At 30.0% G+C, this 27,687-nt stretch overlaps 1 protein-coding gene across 3 annotated transcripts; it reads right to left on the bottom strand.

Moving 5' to 3' along the window:
- LOC143225760 (uncharacterized) lies at positions 1 to 26,386 on the bottom strand. 3 transcript variants are annotated; one of them, XR_013014059.1, is made up of 6 exons: positions 25,707 to 26,386; positions 25,428 to 25,464; positions 17,548 to 17,799; positions 13,735 to 13,929; positions 4,032 to 11,505; positions 1 to 2,492 (listed from the first exon to the last, which is right to left on the bottom strand). XR_013014059.1 is itself a non-coding variant. In XM_076455720.1 (5 exons), the coding sequence occupies exons 1-5, from the start codon at positions 25,722 to 25,724 to the stop codon at positions 11,450 to 11,452; spliced, it is 558 nt and encodes a 185-aa protein (XP_076311835.1). In that variant the 5' UTR covers positions 25,725 to 26,386; the 3' UTR covers positions 3,963 to 11,449. The 3 variants fall into 3 exon arrangements, 1 of the variants encoding a protein (XP_076311835.1); XR_013014060.1 differs by lacking the exon at positions 1 to 2,492 and having other exon boundaries at positions 3,963 to 4,314; positions 5,603 to 11,505; XM_076455720.1 differs by lacking the exon at positions 1 to 2,492 and having other exon boundaries at positions 3,963 to 11,505.
- Between the last annotated feature and the right edge of the window lie 1,301 nt (positions 26,387 to 27,687).

The following is a 27,687-nucleotide window of genomic DNA, read 5'->3' as shown; positions in this document are numbered from 1 at the left end:
ATCACAGTAAAAATGTTTTATTAGTTGAAATTTTTCTAAGTCATAAAAACACATGATATAAACAAAACTAAAATCACTGACAAGAAAACAACCTCTGATCTGAAATTAACAGAACAAAATCAAATGTTGATGTGTAGTTAAGGAATAAATCTGGATAAACTATTTGCTCTTATTGCCTGCTTTTCACTACTTGGCCCAGGCCTAAATCAACAAAGAGGTTAGTTTATACACGTTTTTTGTATTTTTACTACTACATCAATTTGTCAACAGAATAACAAATGTTAATGTGACAACTGTTTGTTTTTTTACATTTAGTTGAATGATTAGTGAACTCCATGACAATTTTTTTGGTGCAATTTTAAATATCCAGGCCAACTAAAAAGCTTAGAACAAAAAGGACAAGCAAATTTCTTCCGCACAGGCTGGTGCATCAACTGATGCCGTTTGAGACTGTTCTTGTTGAAAAACACACGGTTACAAAGTGTACACAGTCTTTCCAGGTAAGGTTGCCTTACAATCTGGTACTTAGCATCAGCCATGAGTCCTTTTTTCATAAATCCTGCAAACAAATGTACAGCACAAATCAGAAAATGTACAAAACTCTAGAAACTTGCTCTGTGAAAAATGACTTATTAAAAAAAACAAGTTATAAAATAAGTAATACACATACAAAATGGTCAAAAAAAGGATTTGGACATCTCACAATTCTACTTCTTATATTTCACAATATAAAGTTCTAATAAAATGATGCTTTTAGACACTGCAATGCTTGAAATGGCAAATTAGCAGTTATTTGTTTTTATACTTACAACACTTCTTTTTAAAGAAATAAAAACACAAGAAAAAAAATAAAATCATAAAGCTTTATTTAATGGAGAAAAGTTTTAAAAGAACATGAGATATGATAATAAAAAAACAAAATTCGAGTAGCAGAGGTAATTTGTGATTCATCAAAGTGTATTAGATTTGTATTTAACTAACTTCAAAACATATTTTTGCTTCCAATTTCTGTACATTATTGTAAACTCATTTAAACTGTTTGACTAAGGCAGAAAAATAATTTCACTTATTATGGAAACAAAGGATTTTTCCAAGTGAAGTTTTATTGCTTTCTATTAAGATTAAAATACTATTATTTTTTATAATGTTACATAATTTCAGTGCTTATTCAGGAATTTTCATAAATGCTAAAAATATATTTTTTTAATTAAAATAACTGGACAAAAGGAAATTCATACCATTAAAGTTTGCAACTGTTTTTAATTACTTTAGTTTTTACTATAAATTGTAATTATGTACCCTATAAAGGTCACGAAAACAGTCAAAGTTAACAAGAAAATGAAAAGAAACAATCTTACATTCAGTCATCATTCCTGATTACAAACTTGATGTCTGAGAGAGAGATAACATGTGCAACTAATTTACATCAAGCCTAATTCTTCATTCATAATATTTTTTACATTATATTACCTAAAAGAACAAAAGTGAAAACTACAAACAATCATATTGTTATCACTGGTTTTTTACTAACTGGCATTTTGTGCCATATATTTATGAAAACATAAAAATATTGTTACAAAAACAGAATTTTACTACACAGCTGTTTGAAAATTCTTCATATCTGTCAGTCTGTTCCTAACCAGGTCTCAAAAGAAAATATTCATGAAATACTTAAATAATCAGCTATTAACTAAGTCAGTGGTGTAGCTATGGTTTTCAGCACCCATGGACAAAGTGAGTTTTGGCCCCCCTCATGACAAAATGTAAGCCATAATTCCTAATTATGTAACATCAATTTGACGCCCCTCCGATGCTGCACCCGGGGACAGATGTACCCCCTTGCTCCTCCCTTGCTATTTCACTGAACTAAGTTTTTGGTTGGTAAAATTATCTTTTAAGTAATAAAGAACCAAAATAAATCTGTCAAATATCACTGAGAATATATGTAATATTTGAAGAAAAGGGGCCACATGAAAAGTATAGGGAAATCACTAATACAAAGTCACAATTTGTGGCAGAGAAAATTAGAATATAGTAATAAAGCAAGAGTTTTCTGATAGCTTTGGAATCCTAGATACAAAGGTAAAATAAGACACTGAACAGGTATCTCGTTGTCACATCTGATAACATTTTAACAAGTTTTGTTGTTTGTAAACTATACAATGTTATCTATCGTGGACCACCTTCTGGCTTTTCTAACTTTCCTTTGAATACTGGAACTTGGATAAATGTTGGTGTTTAAATAAATCATCTACCACCACAGCAAGCAAGTCTTATTTATGCTAACTTCACAGAGAATGACTTCTTCCACATTTCTGACTCCTGGTGAACAGTCTTCATATGAGAAACTAAAGTGTCAGGTCTCTGATAACCCTTTCCACACAGTGAGCAGATGTTTATTCCAGTCTTTCCATGTATAAACTTCTTATGTCTACTCAATCCTGATGTGAATGCAAATCTGGCATGACATATGCTGCATTTATACTTCTGTCCTAAAATAGACAGAAAAAAAAATTATTTAGGAACAATATTACCCATTTTTAAACTTACTTATAAATTTGTACCACAGCTATTCTAGATTAAGAGAGTGCAAAAACATTACTAAAGAAACTATACTTTAGAATTTTTTCTATTGTTTTACAAAAGAATATGGCTCAGAATAATATTTAAATATGATGGGAGACAGCAGAAAAGGCCTAGTTCATGCTCAGGATATAAAAATTTGTAAATTATTTTGTTTTGTTTTCATTTTTAGAAGATTATTCATATCTCAAGCATAACAGTTGTTACTTCTATCTTCTTTGAAGAACGATTAAGCTTCTACAAGTTATCACAATAATCATTAATTTTTTCATAAGAGAATAATAAAACAATGATTATTCACAGACACTTCTTCAAAAATAAAAATAAAATTGAAATGGCATCATTATGAATTTCTTCATTCCACTATTTTCAATTCGTAAGATATTACAAGTAATAAAGTGTTATCAAACATTAAGACACCAAACTGCACGTGATTCAGTTCTACTTTTTACATCCATTTGTTCTCTCAGTTTCACATAGTCACATAATACTCTTACCATTGAACTTTATGCTCACACTTTAACTTTTTAATGTTTAGCTATTTTCTAAGAAGTATTCAAAATAACTTCCTTTAAATATTCTGTTTGTTGTTAAAAAAGTGTGTGTGTGTGTGTGTATATATACACACATACATACATAATCAAATCACAAACTTAAAGTCCTCCATATTTTGTCCTATCTTCAGGAGTTAATAATTCCACTGCAACAATAACATCACTTCTAACACTCAATATAACCTCAAACATTTCAACCAGCATGTTTATATACAAGTTAATGACAGTAAATCCAACAATTTCTTTAAAAATAAAACTGTATTTACAAATAATAATTACAATTATTTATATTTATGTATAAACAAACTAACAAAACAAAAAATAAAGAAAAAAATACCAATAATTTTTAGGATCAGTCAATATTATTTTTGCCTTTAAAAAAATGCAACTTTGGAACTGATGTCATAATTCCTTTCGAAAACTTACCATTTCTAAATCAATTAGAATGCTATTATAATTACTTTCAGTATGATACAATTTCAAGATGAGTTTATCACAAATGTATTATTACTCCTTTTGGAATCATGTGACTTACTGTTATATAATACTTCAATTTACTTTTATAAAAATTAATCTTTATCACCAAAATGTTTTAAAGTAGAGACAAAGTTAATTTTGTGACATTATGAATTGACACACAATTCCATTTTTAATTTCCATTCAAAACTTTTAAATGATACTTGTGTCTTGTTTTGTGTTTTATGCAAGTGTAATGAACTTTTCCATACTTTTAAGATTTTTTTTACAATTTCTTGTATTTTTGTTTAATAAATCAAGATTAAAACTACAAATACTGCATGTCAAAAATTAAAACAAAACACAAAATGTTGATGATGAACTTTATTTCTTTAAAAATGATTTGCACTACATAATAGTGAAAGTTTTCAATATTACCAGATTTAAAGCATGTTTATAAGAGTCAAGCTTCCTGAATTTTAACAGGTAATGAATTTTTTGTGATACATCTTAATATGAGCTTTCATGTCTCCTGGCCAACTGAATTGTTTAGAACAGAAAGAACACTTAAATTTTTTTCGACAGGGTTGGTGCATCAACTGGTGTCGTCTGAAGCTGTATTTGTTTGCAAACAGCTGTTGACAAATTGTACAAAATCGATCTGAATCTGATAACACAGACGATTGATCTGCAAATTTGAGTACAGTCCAATTTTCTCGTCCTGAAAATTAAGATAATTATAAAACAATGTGTGAGTTTTCATTATACACTTCAGGATGCTAAAAATGATTAATTTCAATGCTCCTTCATACTGGTGTAATTTATTTCATCTCAAAATACAAATGTATGCATATGTTGATTAACATATGGGTATCTTTTTAAAAATATTTGTTCAAAATGATGTAGATATGCACTTAAAAATAAATTTTCAAAGATTTCTTAGTAACACATAAAAATTCACTTAATAAGAAATGTTTACAATTTGTTTACTTGAAAATTTTTCCATATATATTAAAATGTAACTGACATCTAGTTTTATTTTTTATTTAAAACTTCTCAACAAATTACTAATCTCTCAAATATTTCACAAAATATAAAAGTTAAAGATTAAATTACATATGAATCCATTAACTTTCCTATACTGAGTAAATGCCATCCATAAACTCACAAATGATTATACATTTGATTTTTTGGCTATTCGACAAAACCCAAAATTACCAATCAAACTGAATAAAATCTACAGTATAATGATGGTCACTAAAATGAAACTAAGGTTTTGATAAATGTTCACTGTTAATAACCAGTGTAAATCTACAGCTTTGTTAAACCATATTGTTGGCCCTAGTAAATGATAACTATACAACAACATAATATACATCTTTCTTACAGCATTATTTTAAATACCCTGTTAATAATGCAATTCTTAGTTGTGAGTAATAACATCAAAGTGCTGAAGAAATTTGATAATAAAAAGCTAAAAACAGCAATACAATAAACAATTTATATTATGACAACAAAGAAATAATCACGTCAACAATATAAAATGCATTATGATACTGTGACAGAGAGAAAAGTAAGAAAACTGAGATAAATGTGAACAATGGTGATAGTGCTTGAGATGTTCTTGTAAATCATGAAGAAATAAATCTTCCTGAACTAATTTTATTGTACTCCCACTATTCTAATGCCAAAGCATTCGAACAACAATATCTTTAGCATAGCAGTAACAAGTCCTTTAAAAATGTGATACTAATAGTGGAAACCTTTATATTACTGGTAATGGAGTGACTTCTACTAACACGTGAAGATGACTAGCTATGTAATAAAGAGGTGAATTCTATTAACATGTAAGTATGATTAGTCTTGTGGTAATGGTATGCTAGTGAAAATGTTTTTATAGCCCTGTGATGAAGGGAATTTTATTAACATGAAATATAATTTATTATGTCACATTGTTGTTCTCTTGGTCAAAATGTTTATTTGGTATTGATAACAAAATCAATTTATACAATTAATTATGATTCATCATATGGTACTGTAATGTTGTCCTCCGTGTGAAAACTTTTCCACAATACTGGCAGGAGAAATGTCGGTGACTCTTGTGCTGGTGATGTCTATGTGACCACAAAGATGGTTTTGATGAATACCGTTTTCCACAAACATCACAATAGATATTGTTTGATTTTGCCATTTCTTCATAACCTCTTCCATATTCAAAAAATCCTACCAATCAAGAAAGACAAATATCAGAATACTTGCATTATCTAGTAAATGATGTTTTTGTAACACTTAAATCTTAAGTTTTGACTTGCAATATACAACTTATAAAAAGTAATAAAACAAGAATTCATTCAATTAACAGCACTTAAAAAATAAAGAAATATTCCTGTAAACATTATACTATAAAAATTAATGTTCTTTAAAACATAAACAAAACAATAATGCTTATTTTACATTTAACAGCTTCATCTGCATGTTAGTAAATACTCATCTTATAATCGAATTCATTAAAACACGTATATAATGAAAGAAATAATCATATACGTCAAAACAGACATATTGATAACATGCAATGCATGTTATTGATTTATTGACACAAATGAAATAATACATTTCAATACAGTTCAACACTCAGTAATTCTACAAAACAAGTTGCTGTTTGTATAAAAATAGCTAAGGTTAAAACATCAAATTAAAATATATAAAAAGACTACTTAATCTTGGATGGAAGTGTTTGGCAGTGTTATAAACTAGTGATGTTTTTTGAAGTTTTTAACTACTTGATGCCTAATCTTACTAAATAAGTATCATTCTTTACTAATTTGAGGGTAATGATTATGAAAATGAACTTATGTTTTTCACAATGGGTCCAGTTTTTTCAGTATAAGGGATAGCACGTTAGGGTTGGTAGGTCAGTGACAGTGATTGATCATAATACCTTCTTATTTTTTTCTAAAATCACTGTTGTTGTTTTTTACTGAAATAATAAAGCTATTTACATAATTAAGCCTAATTTTTGGATATCAGGTTTAGATTATCAAAATAATATGGGTAATGAGGAAATATGGGGCAGGGGTATAAACTGATGATTCATGGCAAGATATTTGTCTTATTCATAAATACATTTTATAATACCATATGCTATTTTAACCTTTTTTTTCTTCAGATCTAATAAGACTAAAATGAATTCTTCAACAGGTTGCTTATATCACCCCAATCCATTTTGTTACGTATGTGGTATTTTTACACCAAGTTCACTATGTAAAAACATTACACCTGATGTCAAGACTGCTTATGTCTGTTACTTCAGATGTCATCTCATGGATCAAAGTTGGAAACCACATACTTGCTTCAATTACTGTACAATAAGTCTAAAGGTATAGGTAAATGATAAAAGTAAGAATAGACCATTTGCAATAACTATGATTTGGCATAAACCCAGGAGCCACATAAATGACTGTTATTTCTGCCAGTCCATTACAGTTGGAATCACAACAAAATACAGACACAAAGTTCAGTATCCAGATGTGAATTCAGCTATTAACCCAGTTCCTCACAATGAAAAACTTCAGTTCCAACACCACCAACTGACAAAAACATGGTATCCTCATCTTCAGATGAACTACCAGAGATAATCAGATTTCTACATGCTTAAACAAAAACAAACTTTGTGCTTGAAAGTCTTTTAAAAGTTCATGTAAACATTTTTTAAAGCAACAACAAGTGACTATCAGTCCTTCGTTAAAAAAACATTGGCAGCCTGTAAAGATCTTGGTGGATGGATGTCATTAAAAAGAACATTTTTGCACAATCATTTAAAGGTTTTCCCTGAAAATCTTGGTGATATCTCAAATGAACACGATGAACATTTTCACCAAGATATTACAATAATGGAAAAGAACTACCACAGTAAGTGGGACCTAGCTACAGTGGGGGATTAGTGCTGGATGCTCAAGTGTGAAAATAACTAAGTATTCACACTAAAATCACAAAAAAAACATTTAATAGCTTTTATATCCTGCTTGGTAACAGTTTTATTCATGGAATAAAGTAGACTTCAATTCTTAATATTTTTTTATGTTACAAGCTGTCAGTGATGGCAAACTATGTGTTATAAGAGCCTCAAGTGAGGGGAACAATATCTCAAAACCTTATCTGATATGAAAAAAACATTATAATTTTCATAATGTAACCCAAAATTACTCAAAATAGCAATTTTCATAAAAATACAGAGAAAGGTTTTTCTTTTTTTGTTTCCCAGTGTTATTATCAATGCAAATTTCAGTACACATTTTTTAGTCATATGAGTAACTCTCTACAACTGAATACTGAAAATAAACCAGGTTTTTTAAAATTTAAAACTAATTTCTATATAATATGCATACAAATGAGTATATATATGTGAGTGTGTTATTAACTGTATAAAGTTAAAACTTTAATATTTGATGCAATTATTACTCTAACTACATAAAGTGAAACTACTACAGATTGTCCCTATTTGAAAGTATATCTAATACAAATGGTTGGTACCTTTTGTAAATTTGACTTTCAATAACTGTAACCATGAAAATAAATACATGGTATAAAAATAGTTTTTTTTATTTATATTCCAAAGTTTATCAATATATAATTATTTTTCAAAACAAAACTACTACAATTATAACTATAAAATTTGTATGTAAAATCGTATACATATTGGTGTGAGTGTTTTCAATCATTGCAAACTCTTGAAGTTTTATTTATTTATTTTTTTTAATGGAAAAAGTAGGTACTTTCCAGTTTGAAGCAAAATGCAGCTTGTTTACATAAATAAAGCTACAAAAGTTGAGATCAAAACTTTAGAAAACAGTACATTCAAAGTATTGATGAGAATTTAATGTTTGATTTTTGAGATGTTTCACTGAACTTAACATTCTGATGTTAGTAATAATGTTAACAGCACATTTTATACTTTTAATTGTAAAATAAATTTCTCAAGCATTAAACTCACAACAAAACAAAAACTACAAACTCTTTGTAAAAGACTTGCACATTAAAACATCCAAACAGTTGCTCAGGTTTGTACTTAGTTTACCTTATTATGAGTTACAACTTTACTTGTACAAAATGCAATATAATTCAATATATGCATCATTTCATACAAACAGTAAAATTAAAAGCAGTTATTTCTCTATGTGTATGTTTTTTTAGTCAATGAAGTTGAATAGGAATAAACAGAAAACAACACAATCTCTTCACAAACGATCCAATAAATAAGTATTGCATCAAGTTGAACTTAGTATACATGACCCCTTTAAGAACATGTGAGCCTTTATAAACAATTCAAGATTATTTCCAATATACATGGATCCCACTATTTATATTATGTCACACAAATGTTTTGAATTATCTCCAACTGCAGACTACATTTTCAAAATGTAAATTATCTTTAACCCCTCAAATGTCTGCAGATAAGAATCAATTAGTATACACAAACAGTATAAACCTTACAAAAAATTCAGGATAAATATATTTTTATATTACATTGTAATTCTGGAACACTGATGCTTTTAACTGAATTACAAATGTTACATCATACAGTAAATATCCAACCATTGTTAACTGAACAGAATGAAGCATGTCCTTTGATAAAATAAGCCATAATTTTTCAAATTTCAAAGATACTTACAAAGGTATCTAATTTTAATAATTTCACTATTTAGTTTCAAAAACATGTATGTATTTCAACAAGATATAAAAATAACTGTAAAAACAAAAGTAGAAACATGAAAGCAAAGTATTCATTACACAACATGAAAAGACAGTATTCATTACAATTTGTCTGGAGTACATATTACCAATTAAGATACAAAAACAGCTTCAAAACAAAAGCAGAAACATACAAGGCCAGTGTTCATTGCATATTTCTCCAGAGCAAATATTTCCAATTAATGAAGAATCTGATTCTGAGTATATATAAACAAAAATATTTTTGAGTCTTATTTATAACAATGTCATTATTGTATACAAAAATATAAATACTTTTGTATCCTTACACACATAAAATAAATACAATTACATAAACACTCCATTATTACACTTTGTCTAATATAACTATATTGCAAGATATTAAACTGAATACACACCAGTGAAAGAGGCCTGAAAGTTAACAGTTTTCTAAATTGAAAATCTATTTCCAATAATACTTACCTCTGCTAACACTATGGCTACTCCTCGACGTTAACTTTGCCTACCTAAACATTGGTCTCCTATGCTCCAATCTTGTATACCCCACTAAAATGCCTTAGCAATATCTAATTTGCAAATCTCTCCATCCATGTCAATTCACACTCTATCCTGACCCTGCATATAAGTACCTCACTCAAATAATGTAATCACCTTTGAGACTTACATCATCCCAGTCACTAACAGCAGCTCTTAGTGGGGAGGAAGGGTGGGAAAGTGTTTTCCAAACCAAAGATCTTCAGTGAAGGAATACCAGGTGTCTTTCAACAATTGTAACTCACCCCCACCTAGGCAGATATGGACATGACTGAGTGTCAGTCAGCCCAAATGGAGGAACCCTGAAACTAAGGTCTGAATTTAGCCAGCTATTAGTACCAAAGATGGTCTAGAGGTCAACAACAACAAAAGGCAAATGAGTAACATCAGTTTGTAATACAAATGCCACTGGGACACCCAGAACATCAAATGATGAAAAAACTTATGTAACATACAGAGGCTACAGCAGGTAGACAAACTCCCTTGAACAATATATCTCTACAGAAAAAACAAAAGCAATCAATCTAACCAAGATAGAAATTAGTAAAAGATACACAAACTGAAGTGGTTATGATTGATAGGCTGCCAACAATTTTGGGGAAAGAAGCATCACAGAGCAAAAGTGAGGATCAAACAAATATAAGGAAATGTTACTGGATCAAAGTGATCACATGAATCATTTTGGGACCACACGTATCCAAAAAATACTGTTTTAATCTTTAGAATCCAAATATATGTATACTAGGAAATGGAGAGCCAAAACCTGCAAACAAACAAGTGAGGGTACAAGGTCTATCTGTCTAATCCCATAATAAAACAGTAAACCTTGCAGCATGAACCAGGAATATCAGGTGAAGGAGAAAAACTACACAGTTCACTTCCTGCCATTTCCACTAACAAGAATTACTGTATAGATACTGTACAACCAACACTAAAAAATTCTCACAAATCCACATGACTAACTGAAGAAAATGAGTTTGATCCAAATTGAATCCATGAGAAGCCAAATAAGTAAAGAAAGGTGTCAGAAAGAAAAGAAAAAAAAAAGTCCAAATTCTCCCCAGAATAACCTGAATTAACAAAGCACAACTTCAGAAGTCCCAGGAGAAAGCACTCCCAGGCTTAATGTATATCTCCATCTCCTAACTGATCCAAACTCAGACAGCCTCAAATACGAATAAAGGAGGTCAGATTACCTACCATGCTGACAATGGTAATATGGAAATTTATACCTGCAAATATCACCTCTATATCTATTTTCAATAAGAAAATTATAATTACATGAAAATCCACAATGTGATGCAAAAATCACAATACATAACAGAACTAGGTGTAGTACTTCATCAAAGAAAACAACAACTCTTTGTCAAGAAAAAGTGATAACATTATCAGAGTGAGGTACTTATGGACAGTGCCAGGATAGAGGGTGTACTGATGTGGGTGGAGAGATTTGCAAATTACATATTGCTAAGAGGATTTAAGTGAGGAATAAGATGCGAGACCAATGTGTGGAGAGACAAACCCCATGTCAAAGAATAGATATAATGCAATATATGGTAAGTATGTGTTAGAAAGAGCACAATACACTATTAATGTTAAATGATGTCTTCTAAGTTCCTCTGTTTCCTGTTACAAGCTGGGTCTTCATGATCTAAAAAGAAAATACACACAATATATTTTACTTGTATGATATAAGTGTACCACTGTTTAATCTGTAAAATGTAGAACTTGTATGGACCTCAATTAAATATTAAACTAATGTTTTGATTAACAAAATGACTCATAAGTAAGCCTTATGTTAAAATTGCAACTTATCATTTGTTATATCTACCTTCCATACAAACAAAATCCTATCATTGTCATCAGCCCACCAAGTCTAAATAGTTGTATTTTTAACAATAGTCATGTGAGTTAAGTACTTAGTTCTTGTAACAGCAATGCTTCACATTCTTTGCAAACACAGTTTCAAATGGTCATCAGTCAGTTTCAGTACTGGAAAAATTTTATAACCTTTCACTCCTTAGTTCATATTGATTCTGGCAACATCTTTAATTCCTTAAACATATTTTCATCCATTTCAGTATTAAAAACATTCCGTAAATCCTCCCAACAACTCAGTCCATATCAATACAGGAAATTTTCCATAATTGTTCCAACAACTTAGTTCATATCAATGCTGCAGACTTTTCATAAATCTTCCAACAACTCAATCCATATCAATACAGGAAATTTTCCATAATTCTTCTTACAACTCGGTCCACATCAGTGCTGCAAACTTTCCATAACACCTCTCACTCAAATCTTGGTCTATATCAGCAGTGGAAATATTCCATCACTTGTCTCTATGACTTGATCTATATCAATACTGAAAACATTCTATAACTTGTCCAACAACTTAATCTATATCAATTTTTCATAAATTATCTCACACAACAACACATGAGTATCAAGGTAAGTTTCCAACTATTATCTGGCTTTTCTGCACTTCATATGATGCCATCTTTACACAGTGCCAAACATCACAAAATCAAAATATTTCCAAAAACTTAACCTACTGATAACTCACAAGTCTCACCTTAACAGTTCAATTCCCAAAATGTCTTATTAGGTGAATAAATCAGTACTAGTGGTAAATGTGGGAAGCAAGAAAAACTGTGATGCAAGAAGGTAGTACTATTTACACATAACTGTAGATTCACCTTTTATATTATGGATATCCAGGCTTCAAGTTATGTTACCTAATCACTGTACAACCACAAACTACCCCACCAAAAACAGCTTTATCATTAAAAAGAATGCAGGCCATCTCTAGAAACAACCCAAGAAGATGAAAGTGCAAAAGGAGGCATAACGTGAAGATATCAGGAGGTGCTATTTTCAACCAGTTTACGCTTATCCAAATGTTTATGAAAAATTATATGATAAACCACAGCACACGAGGCATGGCTACTTCAAATTTTAAGAAAAAGGGGCACATCACTTAAACTTAATTTCTACACTAGTCATTTAGTTGCCTTCATACCAAACCAAAAATACTTTTCTAGATAGCAAAAAAAAAAAAAAATCCACGATGTGCAATAACAAAAGCTACCAAAAAGACTGAAAAACACACTATCCAACACAGGCTTAACAACAAGAATTCAGTTGACATCACAGATTACAAATGCACTAAAGAAAACAGCGTATTTGTATACATAAAAGGAGCTATGAAACATTTTAAATTTTGAATTCAGCTGTAGAAAAATGAACTGCATGCAAAATCTAATGTGAGTGATCTAAGAGGTGGGTCTGTACTTAAAGTATTATGTCTACATCCTATAGTGAAGCACATTTAATTGTGTTGCAATTCTAATTCATTAAGAAACTTTTAAAACTTCTGGCAAATGTTAGGAATGGTGTATTCTTCTACACAATACCAGATTAAGAAATTAAAAGTTTCTTTACAAAATATTTTAAAGGCACAGTAAAACAAAATTAGAAATAATGGAAACAAGACTTCCTCTTGCATGTGCAATTAGTAAAGGTTTATATTATATTTATGTATAAGAGTACAGTAATTAAAAAAAAAAAATTACAACAGTTGTAATATACCAATTGTCAATCAGAAGAACTGATTACCTAACTCGGAATCAAGTACATTTCTACAGAAAAATGTTGATAAAAAAAATATAAACCACAGAAATTTCAGCATATTAAACAAAATATCGTAAAACAGCTATCTGATGCCTCCTACAGAGATAATGATATGGATAACTGTTCCTTTTGATATTACAGAGGAATATAACTCAGAACCTTTGAAGGTTATGCCTAATAATTCAATTTTTGAAATTATTTTTCTTTATAATAATTTAACCAGGAAAAAATACAATGGATGAACTACCTTTACACTTGATGGCTAGTAGGACAGATTCATCAGTGACCTTGTGAATCAGTCTAAGGTGAGCAAGGAAGGATTTGCGATAGTAGAAAGGCTCTTTGCACTCAGGACAATTTTCTCTACTAAAAAATGGTGCTGGTAGTTCCTTCAAGGTTTTTCTTTTGGATGTTTTGTTAACTTGTTTTTTGGCTCTACTATCTAAAACACAAAAACTCTTAACAATCACATTTGGATTAAGGTGCATCTTCAGTACAAAGTATTTCTTAGAATTTTATTGTCAAATATTTTTATCACAAAGCTTATAAGTTAGAAACAATTTCATGTTTTGATCCAAGCCAATACCTTGAATGATACAAGTCTGTTGTAAAAACAAAACTATATGAAACATATTTACATCATTGTAAAAATATATCTTCAGTTGAAATTTATGGATCATCTGTTAGTTTTATAAACAAGTGCAATATGTACAGAAAGAAACATTTCAAAAAGACTTTTCAAAGGTCTATTAATGTTTTCATTCCATCTGTGAACATTTTCATATTTGTTTCAAGAAAACCAAAATGTTAAAATTTTCTTTCAAATGTAAGACCTAGCTTTGATGTTACCTATAGACAATTTTATTTTCAAACCTAAAATGAGTTGGCTTGTTATAACTTTTAAGAATATGGATAGATTACCAATTAACAGTTTCTCTATTTATTTAGGTGTCCATACTGTGTTAAGTTGTTATTTATTATTCTTTAGCTAATACCAACTGGAAGTTCATTGTTCTGAGTATCTGTATCAATAGCTGTTTTGTTTCTCTCCTTTTGATGTTTCCTTTTTTGTCAAGTATTTTTGTATTGTTCAAGTTCCTCTAGTAGTTACTATATCAGCAACTACTGAGGTATCTACACTGCAATTATTGATATCTCTTTAATGTTTCCAGGTAACAAATATAATAATAGCAATATTTATATTACTTGGATAACTGGAATAATCAGGAATATTAATTAATGAATTATCTTCATAAATTTAACATATTAATCATAATTTTGATTAATTGATTAAGTAGAAGATGCTCAATGTAATTGCTGTTCACAGGTAATTTATTACATTACATCAATGAAAACAAAGTTAAATGACAGATTAAGCAATTGCCAATTTTTTTTAATATACTTATTTTGAGAGGATAACATTTGAGCTAGCATTCTTTTTAGAATTGTATAGCTTACAAGAAAAGAACAGAATACACACAAAATTTAAAAACTGCATATACAGCATTTTGAACACTTAACATTAACTTTCTCTGTAAAATTACATCTTTTACATAAATATTACAAGTCATCATGGAAAGATAAAACAGACTGAAATTAAACTCTGAACAAAACATGTCAAAAACTAAGGACCTACAGGAGAGAAAAACATTGGTTTGAGCCAGGTGGTTTTAAAGTTCTCAGACTGTAGGTTAATCTCCTTCCCAATCATTGTTGTTCTTGTTTTTATCTGTTACAGCACTAATAAGTTCCAGGATCGATAAGTCCTCAACCATATGATTATAGATGTATCTTGGTTCCTCAGTTTAATATGGTTTAGATGTTCTCATGTTTAAACACCAAGTTGACAGCCTATCTATCCAAGTTATACAGTAAAAATACATTCAGTGGTACATGTAAATCATTGTCATATTAAAAGCTTTTTTTTTTCCTCATACACATCTGGTGCTGTATATGTGCAGACAGGTGACATAAATGTTTCAATAAAATTTTTGAGGACATAGTGTAAATTTTATTTTTGTTTAATGTTACTGTGCACCAGGATTTCTTTTAGGTTTTTGTCATGTCTGTAAGAAATAAGAGGTGAGATCTTAAAAGGAGACTGAATGATAGTCTTCAGTAAATAGTGTAATTGTTTAGTCTAATATCTTTTATTTTCTTGTTCATCTAACAATATGTTAGCACAGTTGGAACATACTTAGTTATTTCTTGGTAGGATTGATTCTTTTTTCCTGGGCATATAAATAAGCTCTGATGGCTGCAACGTGGATGAGGGAAACAGAGTAATGCTTTTTAGAAAAGAAAATTTATGTCTTTGAATTCTGATTTGTATCATTATCATAACATAATTTGCACAGTCAGAGAAACTGTAAATATGGTATTTACCTCTTGTTGCTGTATGGGTGAGAAGATTCAGGATGTAGGTATGTGTGTGAATGTTTCTTTATAATGTATACTAGTTGTCAGATGGTCATCTTTTATGTATATTTTAATGGCAAGAGTTGTGCAAGATATTTCCTGTGCGAGTTCTAAACAAGAGTGGAAAAAAAAATGTAGTGTAGAAAAGTTTCTACGTCTGATTTTAGCATGAAATATGTCAATACCTTTCCTTAAATAAAGAGAACAAAATTGTAGACAGTATACCAAGTGAGGCCTACCTAACTAATGATTTGTGTAGAAAATTATCTCTTTTGACTTGTAATCAATGTATGTATAAATCCATTGTAAAATTCTATTACCTTCACTACTAACAACAGAACATTATGTGACTTATCCATCAATATGCCAAGATCCTTTTCTTCAGTTATGCTACCGAGTTGATCCCCATCTATATTAAATATGTGATCTAGGCTAAGACATCCAAATGCATTACCTTGAACGTACTACAATTAAGTCATTTGTGAAACATACATTCAGTTTACCAATTGATCCAGCCCATTATGCGATATCTCAACATTCTCAATACAGCTAACAAAAACCCAAGTGTTTAATGACATCAGAAAACCTTACTAACTTACCAATTATACCCCATCAACATCATTAGCCTAAACCTACTGGAGAAACCACACCCCAGATGGAAGTTATGTAAATTCAAAATTAACACATGGTTATCTAAGGATATAAAAAGTTGTTTCCTTTATATATAATTTAAAAAAAATCTTCAAAACACCCACAAAAACAGCAAAACACTAACTGTGTAACTGTAAATTTGCATGTATCCCCTTATGAACCTAACAAACCTTTATGTCAAATTTGGTAAAAATCCATCAACAGGGGTGAAGCACTGGTAAAAACCCTACAAAAATACTCATAAAAACCATAAAATGCAAAATTGAAAATGTTTGTGTATTTCCCTATAGACCTAATGAACCACCATACCAGTTTTGGTGAAAATCCATGCAAAGTATTTACATGGACATACAACAGACAGTACTATATTTATATAGATGGCACCAGAGCATTATATCTGCACCCTGAAAATGGAGGCAAAACAGGAGAGTCATGACCTCTATTGCAAATCTACATGCAGGATAAAAATTTTGTGAAGTTGGGAGCTGCATATCACACAACAAAAAAGTTTTCTCCAGTATTATATAAGCAAAATTTCCATTACAGTATGATAACGTAAAATAAAGACTAAAGCATGAGATACACCCAGCATCAAGTTACAACAGAAAAGTAAGAAACCAGCCAGCTTTACCAATAAACCTTACAAATAACACATTATATGTGCTTATTTTCTTTCGTTGTCTTTGTTCAATATATTCCCTACACAAGATTTCATGAATCCATGTTTTTGCAGCAAATTTTAGCTATCTTTTGGATATAAATGTACCCTAATACTACAGATTATTTTCCAATCTTTAATGATCATGTGTCTTGCATCTATTGCAAATGTGAATGCTTAATATTTATTATCATCCTTAAAAAGTAAATTTTTAATACTTACATTACATGAAACATGCTAAAAATAAGAACAAGATTGATGCACAAACATCAGTTAACACTTTAAACCTTAGAGTATTAAATGACTAAATTGTGATTATATATATGTATATACCTAATTTGAGTTCACTGAAAGAATTTCTATGATCCTCATCTTCACACCAAAGTTCCAAGTCACTTTCATATGGATCACAGTAGAGTGGAAAATTAAAATATTCAGTAAATTCCTCTTTTTTTCTCTGCAATGACTTCTTGCGATGTACAGACATGTGCTTTCTATAGCTTTCACTTTTCTTCAGAATAACATTACAAATATGGCACTGTACATCTGAATCTTCACTTTCCAAAGAACTTGTCAGAGATGAATCTAATTAATTGTAAAAAAAAATATTTACAGGTCAACATATCAGTTTATTACAAAAATAATTTACAAATGATGTTAATCCTTCATGATGAAGATAAACCAAATAAAAAATTTGAAAATAAAAATAAAACTGAACACAAAAATATACAGATAATAAAACTGATTTCAAAAGAAAACTAAAAAAATATGAAATTAATGTCAGTATAAATAAAACAGTCACCCAAACATGCACAAAGTTTAATTATACAATTGATATAAGTTTAATCTAAAACAAGTAAATCAAACAAGATTTACAGATGTGATGAAATTAACACCAATGTACACATAAAACTAACATATCACCTTCAATATGTGTCAAGAAGTCACAATACTTAGATAAAAGCTCGTTACTACAAAAGGGGAAAAACAAAGCCAAATACTTGCAAACTAACAGTGTACTTCAAGCTTTACGTTCTTTCTCATGTGTTTAAAGATTATTGTCAGACAATGTCTTACTTTTTATGTTACTAGACAAATTTAGTATTTCAATAAATACGGAAGTTTAATTATCATATCTTTAATCTATAAAACTGAAATACATTTGACCACAATATTTAAATTCTAAGTTGATAAAGCATGAAAAAATACACAAATTACAAACTGTAAATTTTGATTCATTAACTTCAAAATTACATGAATAACAAATTTGAGAAAAATAATCCAAACAAACAACAGTTTTAAAAAATATATTTTTTATTGGGCCAAGTGTCTTTATACACCAATGGATTCCAAAAATACATACTATTTATTTTAGTTATTTTGAATCTTATTTTCCCACCTCACTAGGTTACATCTGTAACAGGTCCCATGTTTATTAATGTGCAGACAAGATCTCAGAAATGAAATGTTGGGTAACAACTGTTTGAATTAGTACCAACAATTTATCTATTTTACAGTTATTGAAAGAACAACTACTCTCTCTTACTATTTTAGCTAAATAGGCAACTAAAATAAAAATTTTTCAACCACAGGTATGTTCAATAGTAACCCACACATTTGAAAAAATTACAAAGTCAGATTGTTTTCACATATTGTTAGACTACACATATAGGCTAAATTATAGCACACTATACAGTTTAAGATGCTTGCTGATACAGGTATATCTGGATCAGAAGCTGAAAAAACATGAAAACAAATACATTTCTACCAGGATTCGGAACTGATCAGCTACAACTGTATCAATACCTATAAACTTCTTGATATTTCAAACAAAATTGAGGGTAACTAAATGCAAAAGACTGTTGTTCAAAGTTTTCATTTATTAATAGCATAAAAAGTTAAACAAATTATTTTTGTTTAAAAATAGAGAACACTAGAAAATGTAGCTAGAGATTATAATAATATGTATAATTGTTCAAAAGTAAAATAAACTTGTCATTCCTGTACCAAACTTTTGATAATTAACTTTTAACTTCGATTTATGTTCATGTTCTATTAACTTTAAGGGTGCCACTTTTGAGTCTTAATGCATAAGAAACCTGATGTCACAGTATATTCTGAACAACAGGCTTCAGTTTTGAAGTATAGTGTGGTTTTGAATTTTTACTAAAAAGGCACCTAGATTTGTTTTTATCCATTTTATGCCAGTAAATTGTAACATCACACAACAATTTGTAAATATCTTTAACCCATTTTCTTATTTATATAACTGTACTATCTTGTTTATAATTTTTGAAGAAAACTCTAAAAAATGATCTGCAAAGTATTTGTTTTCATTATTCATTTCTATTAACCTTCAAAACTGTTTAAGCACACACATATCTCAAATAATTATATAAATTTGAAATATTTTTCAAACTTTAGAAATCCTTTCAATTCTTCATAAAAAAAATAGATTATACTTACCAACATCCCCTTCAAAATTGTACTAAAATATCTGTATTTAGATTCTAACAAACCATTAAGTCTGTTAACTAGAACTTTGTGGGCACAGATATGGAAGTTTCATAGCCTACTTTCTTTCATCTCCAAATCTTAGTGATGTCAAGCTCTCCAAAATTATTTCCACTTTTTCTTTTCAAAACTGTACATCCTATTCCAGATGTACACAATGGACAAATACATGCAAAATCAATTTAAAATTAAACTTAAAATACAATATTTTACTAATATCAAGATTTTTGAAACATGACTACAAATATTTGGGGAGTTTCTACTGGTTTTATTAAACAAAAGTATATGACATATTCATTTGTTAAATTTGAAATGACAGGTCTTGTATCTCAACATTAAGTGTTTTGTTAACCTGCCATCTAATTAATTTAAAATACACACCATCACTATTACTGTTTCCTTAACATGTGAATATAAATACATTTTATAGTTTCAGTTCTAAGCTTTACTTTTTCCTATACATTTGTTGCTGCAACCATTATGTATTACAATCTCAGATTTGTTTCACATTCTATAATCAGTCATCAAGCCAGATGGATGCTATGGTTGGCAAATATATAAAAATAATTTTTCAAAACTTAAGATTGTTCAAAAACAATAATTCCATTAATATGTATTTCTGCATAACATGATTATAGTCAAAATTCAATAACCACATAACCAGGGATCATACATTTCAGAGATAGAAGAAGTAACAATTTTTTTTTGTTTTAGCAAGCAAAGAAAATGTATTGTACTTACGGAAATTACCCATCATCCACACACACACACACACACACACAGTTTTGTTTTTTTCCAATTTAATGCAACATAAATATAACCATTCAAACATTTTTGTGAATACAACAAACATCACAGATCACATCTTCTCGCAAAACATTCCATAAATTCACAACTCAAACTGATAGTTTGTTGTTATTGTTGTTTTACAAAAGTAAGCATCTAGACTTTCAAAACTTAAACTTATTGTACAGAATAGAGCTGGGTGAATTGTGGTATTTACTAACTGACAGCTCCATTTAACTGATTACATATGATTAATGTAGTGTTTTTCCAAATTATGTTTTAAATTAGCCAAAAAAAAAAAAGTGATGTTCCAGCTAGTTGCCTTTCTTCTAGTCAGCAGTTCAATTTAAAAAAAAATGTTGGCAACAAGTTTGTGCTTAACAACAAATAAACATGATAGCAATATTTTGATGACTTGAACAGTTGGAAATATTTAAAAGAGAAATAATTAACACCAATTTCACTTAGTTGATTATTTTTACAACAGTTAATTTAAAGATAATTTCAGTTAAATGATGGTTGGAATAATCAAAAACAATAACAGGAAACATTAATTTTGATCCATCAACTAGTTTATATGATGCTAATAAATTTAATTGTCATTCGTGATAACTGATAGATCTCCCAGCTTTAGCAGAGAATTTTCAAGTTTGCATTTTCCAATTTTTTTCTCCTTCACTCAAAGAGATGACCCACAAAAAATTAGACTGAATCAAGTCCTGTTTAATTATGCTGCACTTTGAAGAAAACAAGTCCAGGACTCACTACTGCTTTGAAACAAGACATAACTACAAAGATGGTGGAACCTCAGTTTTGTGCAATACTTAACACCTCTGTTATCAAAGTTTTAGGGCTTGCACAAATCACAGAGAATAGACTGTAAAAGATCTCACTATCAACAAACTCATTTAAACATTATAAGCTAGATAAGATTTCAAAAAGGTGTAAATTGGAAAGGTGTGAATGAATGTTTTAAATGTGTTGGCAATATTAATAAAAAATGTATAGTTTTTTTCAAATGTGAATGCAGTATTTTCACTTCATAATTCCATCTCAACTGCAAGTCTTGATACTTAAATATTAATTTCACTTACCTCCCCTTTAACCTATACTGCAATATCTGATGGCTCACACTTACTATCTATCAAGTCTTTATAGTGAAAGGGAGCTGCAATTATGAATTTATCCTTGCTTTCTGTAAACCATTTATTTTTTGGTCCTTTATTACAAATGTTTCACATACAGAACCTCAAAGCTAATGTTCTAAAATTATAAATGCACGATTTTTTTCACCAAATACTTTTACCATTTTGTTCTAAAACTTTATTTAAAATGGTGGAAACTGATAAATGCCAATATGAACTAGATGCATGCTAAGTTTACATACACAGTAACAAGACAGAATAGTATTCTCTTGAAAGTTTAGAAAAAAAAGGCAACTGTTCATTCACTTGAAAATATTCAGATGTAACCACTTATATAAATTTGTTTCTTGTTAAACTACAACTTTTTGAATTTTTATGCTAATACAGGTAACTATTGGTGTTCTGTGTATCAAAGATACATAACATATACACACACTTTTTATATTTTGATTTTACTTGTGATGTTCACAATTTCAACTAGAACACTATGAAGATGTCACATTTAGGTTACAACTCTCAATACAGTGGAACCCCTCTAAGTGGCCACCCCTTAGATTCGGTCACCTCTTGAAAGCAGTCATTCAATCACAGTCCCTTTTTTTGTTTACATAATCCTTAATTATGTGTACAGTGGAACCCCTCTAATCAGGCCAGTTTGTCTCACTCCCGAAGGTGGTTGCTTTAGAGGGGTTCCACTGTATATGTAATTCAAACATCAAATTAATGCAGATAAATTTAAATTTTACACACAAGAATATACATGATCTTTTCAAATCAGCATGAATTAGAGCATAAAAGTGAAATGAAAATACTAAACTGACCATTCATTACTAAATCAGCTAAAGAAATATATATCTGATCATAATCTTTTCTTCATAAATAAGTCTATTTTAATGCAACATACAATACTGGACTCAAGATTTCTAATTTTTTAATGAGGGATTGTATTTCACCTTTTATATATATTGAAACAAATAATGTTTTTTTGCAAAGCTAATGTATACCATAAAGAAATCACTTTTTTGGAAGCATATAAATTTCTTGACCAACTTCTTAATAACATTAATAACTTAATGGTTCTTTTACTTATTCAAATTTCATATGCAATGCAAGAGATATGTTTTATTACTGTGCAATTTTATCAGAGTATAGAGAAAACAAACTGCTATGACTATCACATTTACATTCACATATGGTGCAGAAACAACTTTTAAGAGTGGCCATTTCACATTTATTAGGATGGCACTGTAGTATTGACAAAAAATAACAAGGTCTGGGAGTTAAAATTAAATTTTCAAACCTGCATTACTGTTCTCATACTTAAGCAACAATGATCTGTTTCAGATGTTTCATTTTAAAATCTTTCAATACTTTCAATAAATGATAAGAGATCAATGCAATATTGATTTAGTGGACTGACAAAAAATATAGCACTTACCCTAACTATGGTTGAATATTCTCGCATGTCAGAATCACTACAATAATCATAATAAAAATAATCCATAATCATTATACTACACAATACTAACAGCACAAGAAATAAAGGCTCTAATATTAGACTTGCTTTAACCCTTTCCCTTTTCCTTAGATAAATGGAGAAAAATTTATAAAAAAAAAAAAGTCAAAATACTGAACTAGTCTACAATGTTGAAATCATGGGGTATGTTTTTATGTATGTGAATGAGCTCAAGCATTTTCACAGGATTCTGTTTTGTTTTTTCTTGTTTTCTTTGCATCATAAAATAAGCTTTACTCTTATCCAATGTTTATGTAATGCATTCAATGTGAATGGTTGTTATAAATGTACTAGGGTTAGCAGATAGTATTAAAGATGTAATTTTGTGAGAACAAACAGACCTGAAAAATCATTTTCACAAAAACATTCCAGTTTGCTCCCCTGAAATGTATTCAGCTTATTCAGTTAAACAGTTGACCTACACAACTTCCAAACTGTTCCAACGTGGTGGCACCCTGCAGGTATAACATGTTTTCCATATTCTAATGTGAGAAAAAAATGACAAAACTGTATTTGCAATGTTGTTAAATACAATTAAAGAAGACTTGAATAAAACTGTACATCTGGCTGAATATGGTAAGAATTTGTTTGTTTGTTTTTTAATTAGGAGGCACGCTTTCACGTTGACTAGACCAAGATAAGTAATGTTCCCAATTTTCTAGTTCAAAAATACCACCTGTATAATCAGTAGCATCTCAAATTACTGCCAATAATGATGACAGAATAGAAATTGAACAAACTGATTTCATGGAAAGGCTTAAAACTGTTCTACATAAAAAAAATGGAACCAAGTTTTCTAAAAAAAATGTAATATTACACCTCCACTTAGGCTTATTCAATGCTAGTCGTATTTGTACTTAACCCTTAAGCAGCAGCCATCATCAGCAGCTACGACCTACAACATTCCCATTGTTTAACAGTTAAATTACTTAAATAATGAATATACAAATGTAATTATTTAGGCTTAGCAACATTTCATAATTAATGTTTACTGTGAATAATAAAAGAGTATTAACATAAGTAATAAACTCCAAAATAAAACAAAAAACAGTAAACTGTATATACTTTATAATTTGTCTAGGTTTAGGAAGACATTAAAGATTAACTTTCCAATCATAACATGCATTTAACAAACCTATTAAAGTTTTTACCTACCCAAGCTTTCCAATGATACATACACTCAGCCCCCCAGCCTGATAGTTGCAGCCTAGTACTAACTAATTTCGATGGTGAAAATGTATTCCTACTATAGTAAATCACAATTTCTTCTTTTACTTAATTTTAGTTTTAACCAGACACAGACACACACATATACTTCTGATTTCTATGTAGGTGAAACACAAATAGAAGAACATTAATCTTCACTTCACACATAAATTATCATATGCAATCCAATTCCAATCACCACACATTTTCAGAACACAATATCTATTAATATACAAATCAAATATAATCAAAAGAAAAATAGCAGAGAGCTTGCTAATCAAAACACATAATCCCAAGATGATAAACATTCAGGTTCTTGACTTTTTTATTACTTCTTTATGTTAACCCATAACACTAACTACTTAATATGCAAATAACTATACTTCTTGTATTGAGATTATTATCATTTTAGTATACATTTTACAAACCATTTAACTACACCATGCTTTTCACTATTATTAATTTCACCCACATTCACCTCTGTCTTCCTACAGTATAAGTATTATAGCAATATTCCAATTTGTTCTATGTTTGTTCTTCAAAATAAAATCACCACTCTTTTGGTAAAAATCTTGTGTTTATTCTAAAATAAAAATATTTTCTAGCTATCCACTATAACTTAAGCTGTTGTAGAGGTTGTATAGTACTACTTGGTGGGAAAAGCACGCTCTTCTCTTGTGCATGCCAAATACTAAGAAAATACATTCATTAAAAAAACAACAACATGAAAGACAGAAAAAAGAAATTCCATAACGTGTGCACTTTTAAAAAGTAGACATTTTGTTCCTTTTGAAAGCACAAGGGTTATACTGCAGTGTAAAATTTCTCATCATTTCAATTTCATGCATAAGTTAATGTTCAGGGAGCTTGAGTTTTTTTCTGTTTTTCATATGACTTGCCAATGCCACTTTCACTTGTTCAAAAAGTCAACGTTATGTTACGTGTAATTTTATTGGACTATGGAAGGGAATTATAAAAGTATAAAGTAAATAAAAATGCATGTGGAAAAGCAGAAAATTAAATTTCGGCATACGGATATAACTTACCATACAGGCCCAAGTCATAACAACAAAGATGAATCATCTAAAACAAGGACGAAATATATTTGCATACATGCATGAGGTACGATATCTATTACATTTGACATTCTTAGTTTCTAGAACTAAAAGTAGAAGGAAAAACGGCACCAGTAGTAGGAATACAGATGGTTATATACAAATTAGGCCGATACAGATAAGTGATTATACTTACATTATAACTTCTAAGTTATAACTAATGATTGTAGTAATATAACTTATAAACACAGAATCAATTCACAAACGTACACAATAACTCAGATACATTTGTTATTCTGTCAATAACATTGAAAGAGCACAATACAATGTTAACTACGAAACAACGTTGGTAGAGCTGTGCCACCAAAAATATAGCTCATTCTGACTAAATTTGAGGAGGAATTGCAGGCATCCATCCACAGAATCAACACATCTGTCACAAATTGGGGGTGGGCAATCCATAATTATTGCTGTGTTATTACAGTATCAACAGTGGTTAGAATTCTTCGAAACATAGAACGTGCGAAGTGCAACAACGCCAAGCCATCTGCACCTTCTAGAAATAGCACTCACACAATGATTCACGACAGTACACTGTGATAGTTACAGAACACGATACGCCATTAAAATCTATGTGGCAAAATCCATCGATAATACAATAGTATAATATGAGTGTCTCATATTATTGTTATTTTTAGCACAATGATAAACCATTATGCTATCTGCGCTCTCTCCATCTCAAGCATTAGAAAAACCTTCAGCTATGCTATTCCGTTAATTTACCGCTAGCCCAAAATTGTTTTTTTATTGTTGTTTCGAAATCGTGATTCTGTGTATACACGTGTGAAGAAAATTAATTAGTACTCTTAAAATAAGTTCTAAAGCTACTGTAGTTTATTCAAAACACTTTTCATATAAGATTTGAATTTGTTCTCCGTTTTACTAATACCAAAACTCAGTTATATCACACGTTAGAAAATAAAAAAATATAAAATAGCATACACACAATAACTAGTTAAGTCTCAAACATTGTTGTGAACTATTTTTACTCATTTGATGTGAACATATATGCAGAAAAGTTTGTTTTGTTTTCCACACAAAAAAGTTTCAATAAAAAATTGTTTATTAATAAAGGAAAATAAAACAACATTATATATATGTGATTACAAAGCAGCATAAACAAACAAAAATATCAAAGTATAAAAAAATACAGGCTATTTGTTTGTTTTTGAATTTCGCACAAAGCTACTCGAGGGCTATCTGTGCTAGCTGTCCCTAATTTAGCAGTGTAAGACTAGAGGAAAGACAGCTAGTCATCACCACCCACCGCCAACTCTTGGGCTTCTTTTTACCAACGAATAGTGGGATTGACCGTCACATTATAACGCCCCCACGGCTGAAAGGGCGAGCATGTTTGGCGCGAACGGGATGCGAACCTGCGACCCTCAGATTACGAGTCGCACGCCTTAACATGCTTGGCCATGCCGGGCCCAAAAATAGAGTCATTAACTTTTACTGTAAAAGTGATTTTACACGTAGTACTCCAGTGGGTCAGTAGTAAGTCTTCGGATTTACAACCATTCGATTCCTAACGTTGCGGCTTTGATATGGCAAAACTGGGATTCTACACATCTCACCTCAACAAAAAGTTTATTTTTCGCTCTGAATTGTTTACAAGCTCATTGCAATGTCTTTACTAATAGTACCAAATGCAAGAATATATAAAAACTTAAATAACAGCTTAAGCAAACTGAATTCACAGCTTATGCAATTAACAAGCGAAAAATAAACACACAAAGAAATATCTGCTACAAAATTTTGATTTCAATTGGTCATTACAGTGCCAATGATGCCCTAAATCGTCGAGTTATAAAGTTATGATGCGCGGTTTGCAAAAAAGTCAGGTGCTATACTTAAAACCATTCTCGTAAAAGCAGCATTTCATCCTGCCCTTGTCAGGTTAAAAACTGTTTTATTTGCACTTCAGGACTGGAGAGTAAATGCACTTTAAATGAACATTGTTTGTTGTCTATTATGTACACCAGTGTACATCGGAAAAACGGATATAATTGTACGGGGGGGGGAATTCATGTAACACATCAGAAATGAAAAACAAAATCAAAGATTTTTATCAACCTTTCAGTTCACACTGTGATATGCAGGTATACCACGTGTTTCAATTTTTTACCATTTAATCTTATCTTATGATATTTTTATAGAAAACTTTTGTGTTACTTTAATTCTATCTGCT

This window comes from Tachypleus tridentatus, chromosome 9, assembly GCF_004210375.1.
Source record: "Tachypleus tridentatus isolate NWPU-2018 chromosome 9, ASM421037v1, whole genome shotgun sequence".
In the NCBI taxonomy this organism is placed as follows: Eukaryota; Metazoa; Arthropoda; class Merostomata; order Xiphosura; family Limulidae; genus Tachypleus; species Tachypleus tridentatus.
The sequence above is the reverse complement of the archived record's forward strand: the minus strand, read 5'-3'. Positions and strand labels throughout refer to the sequence as shown.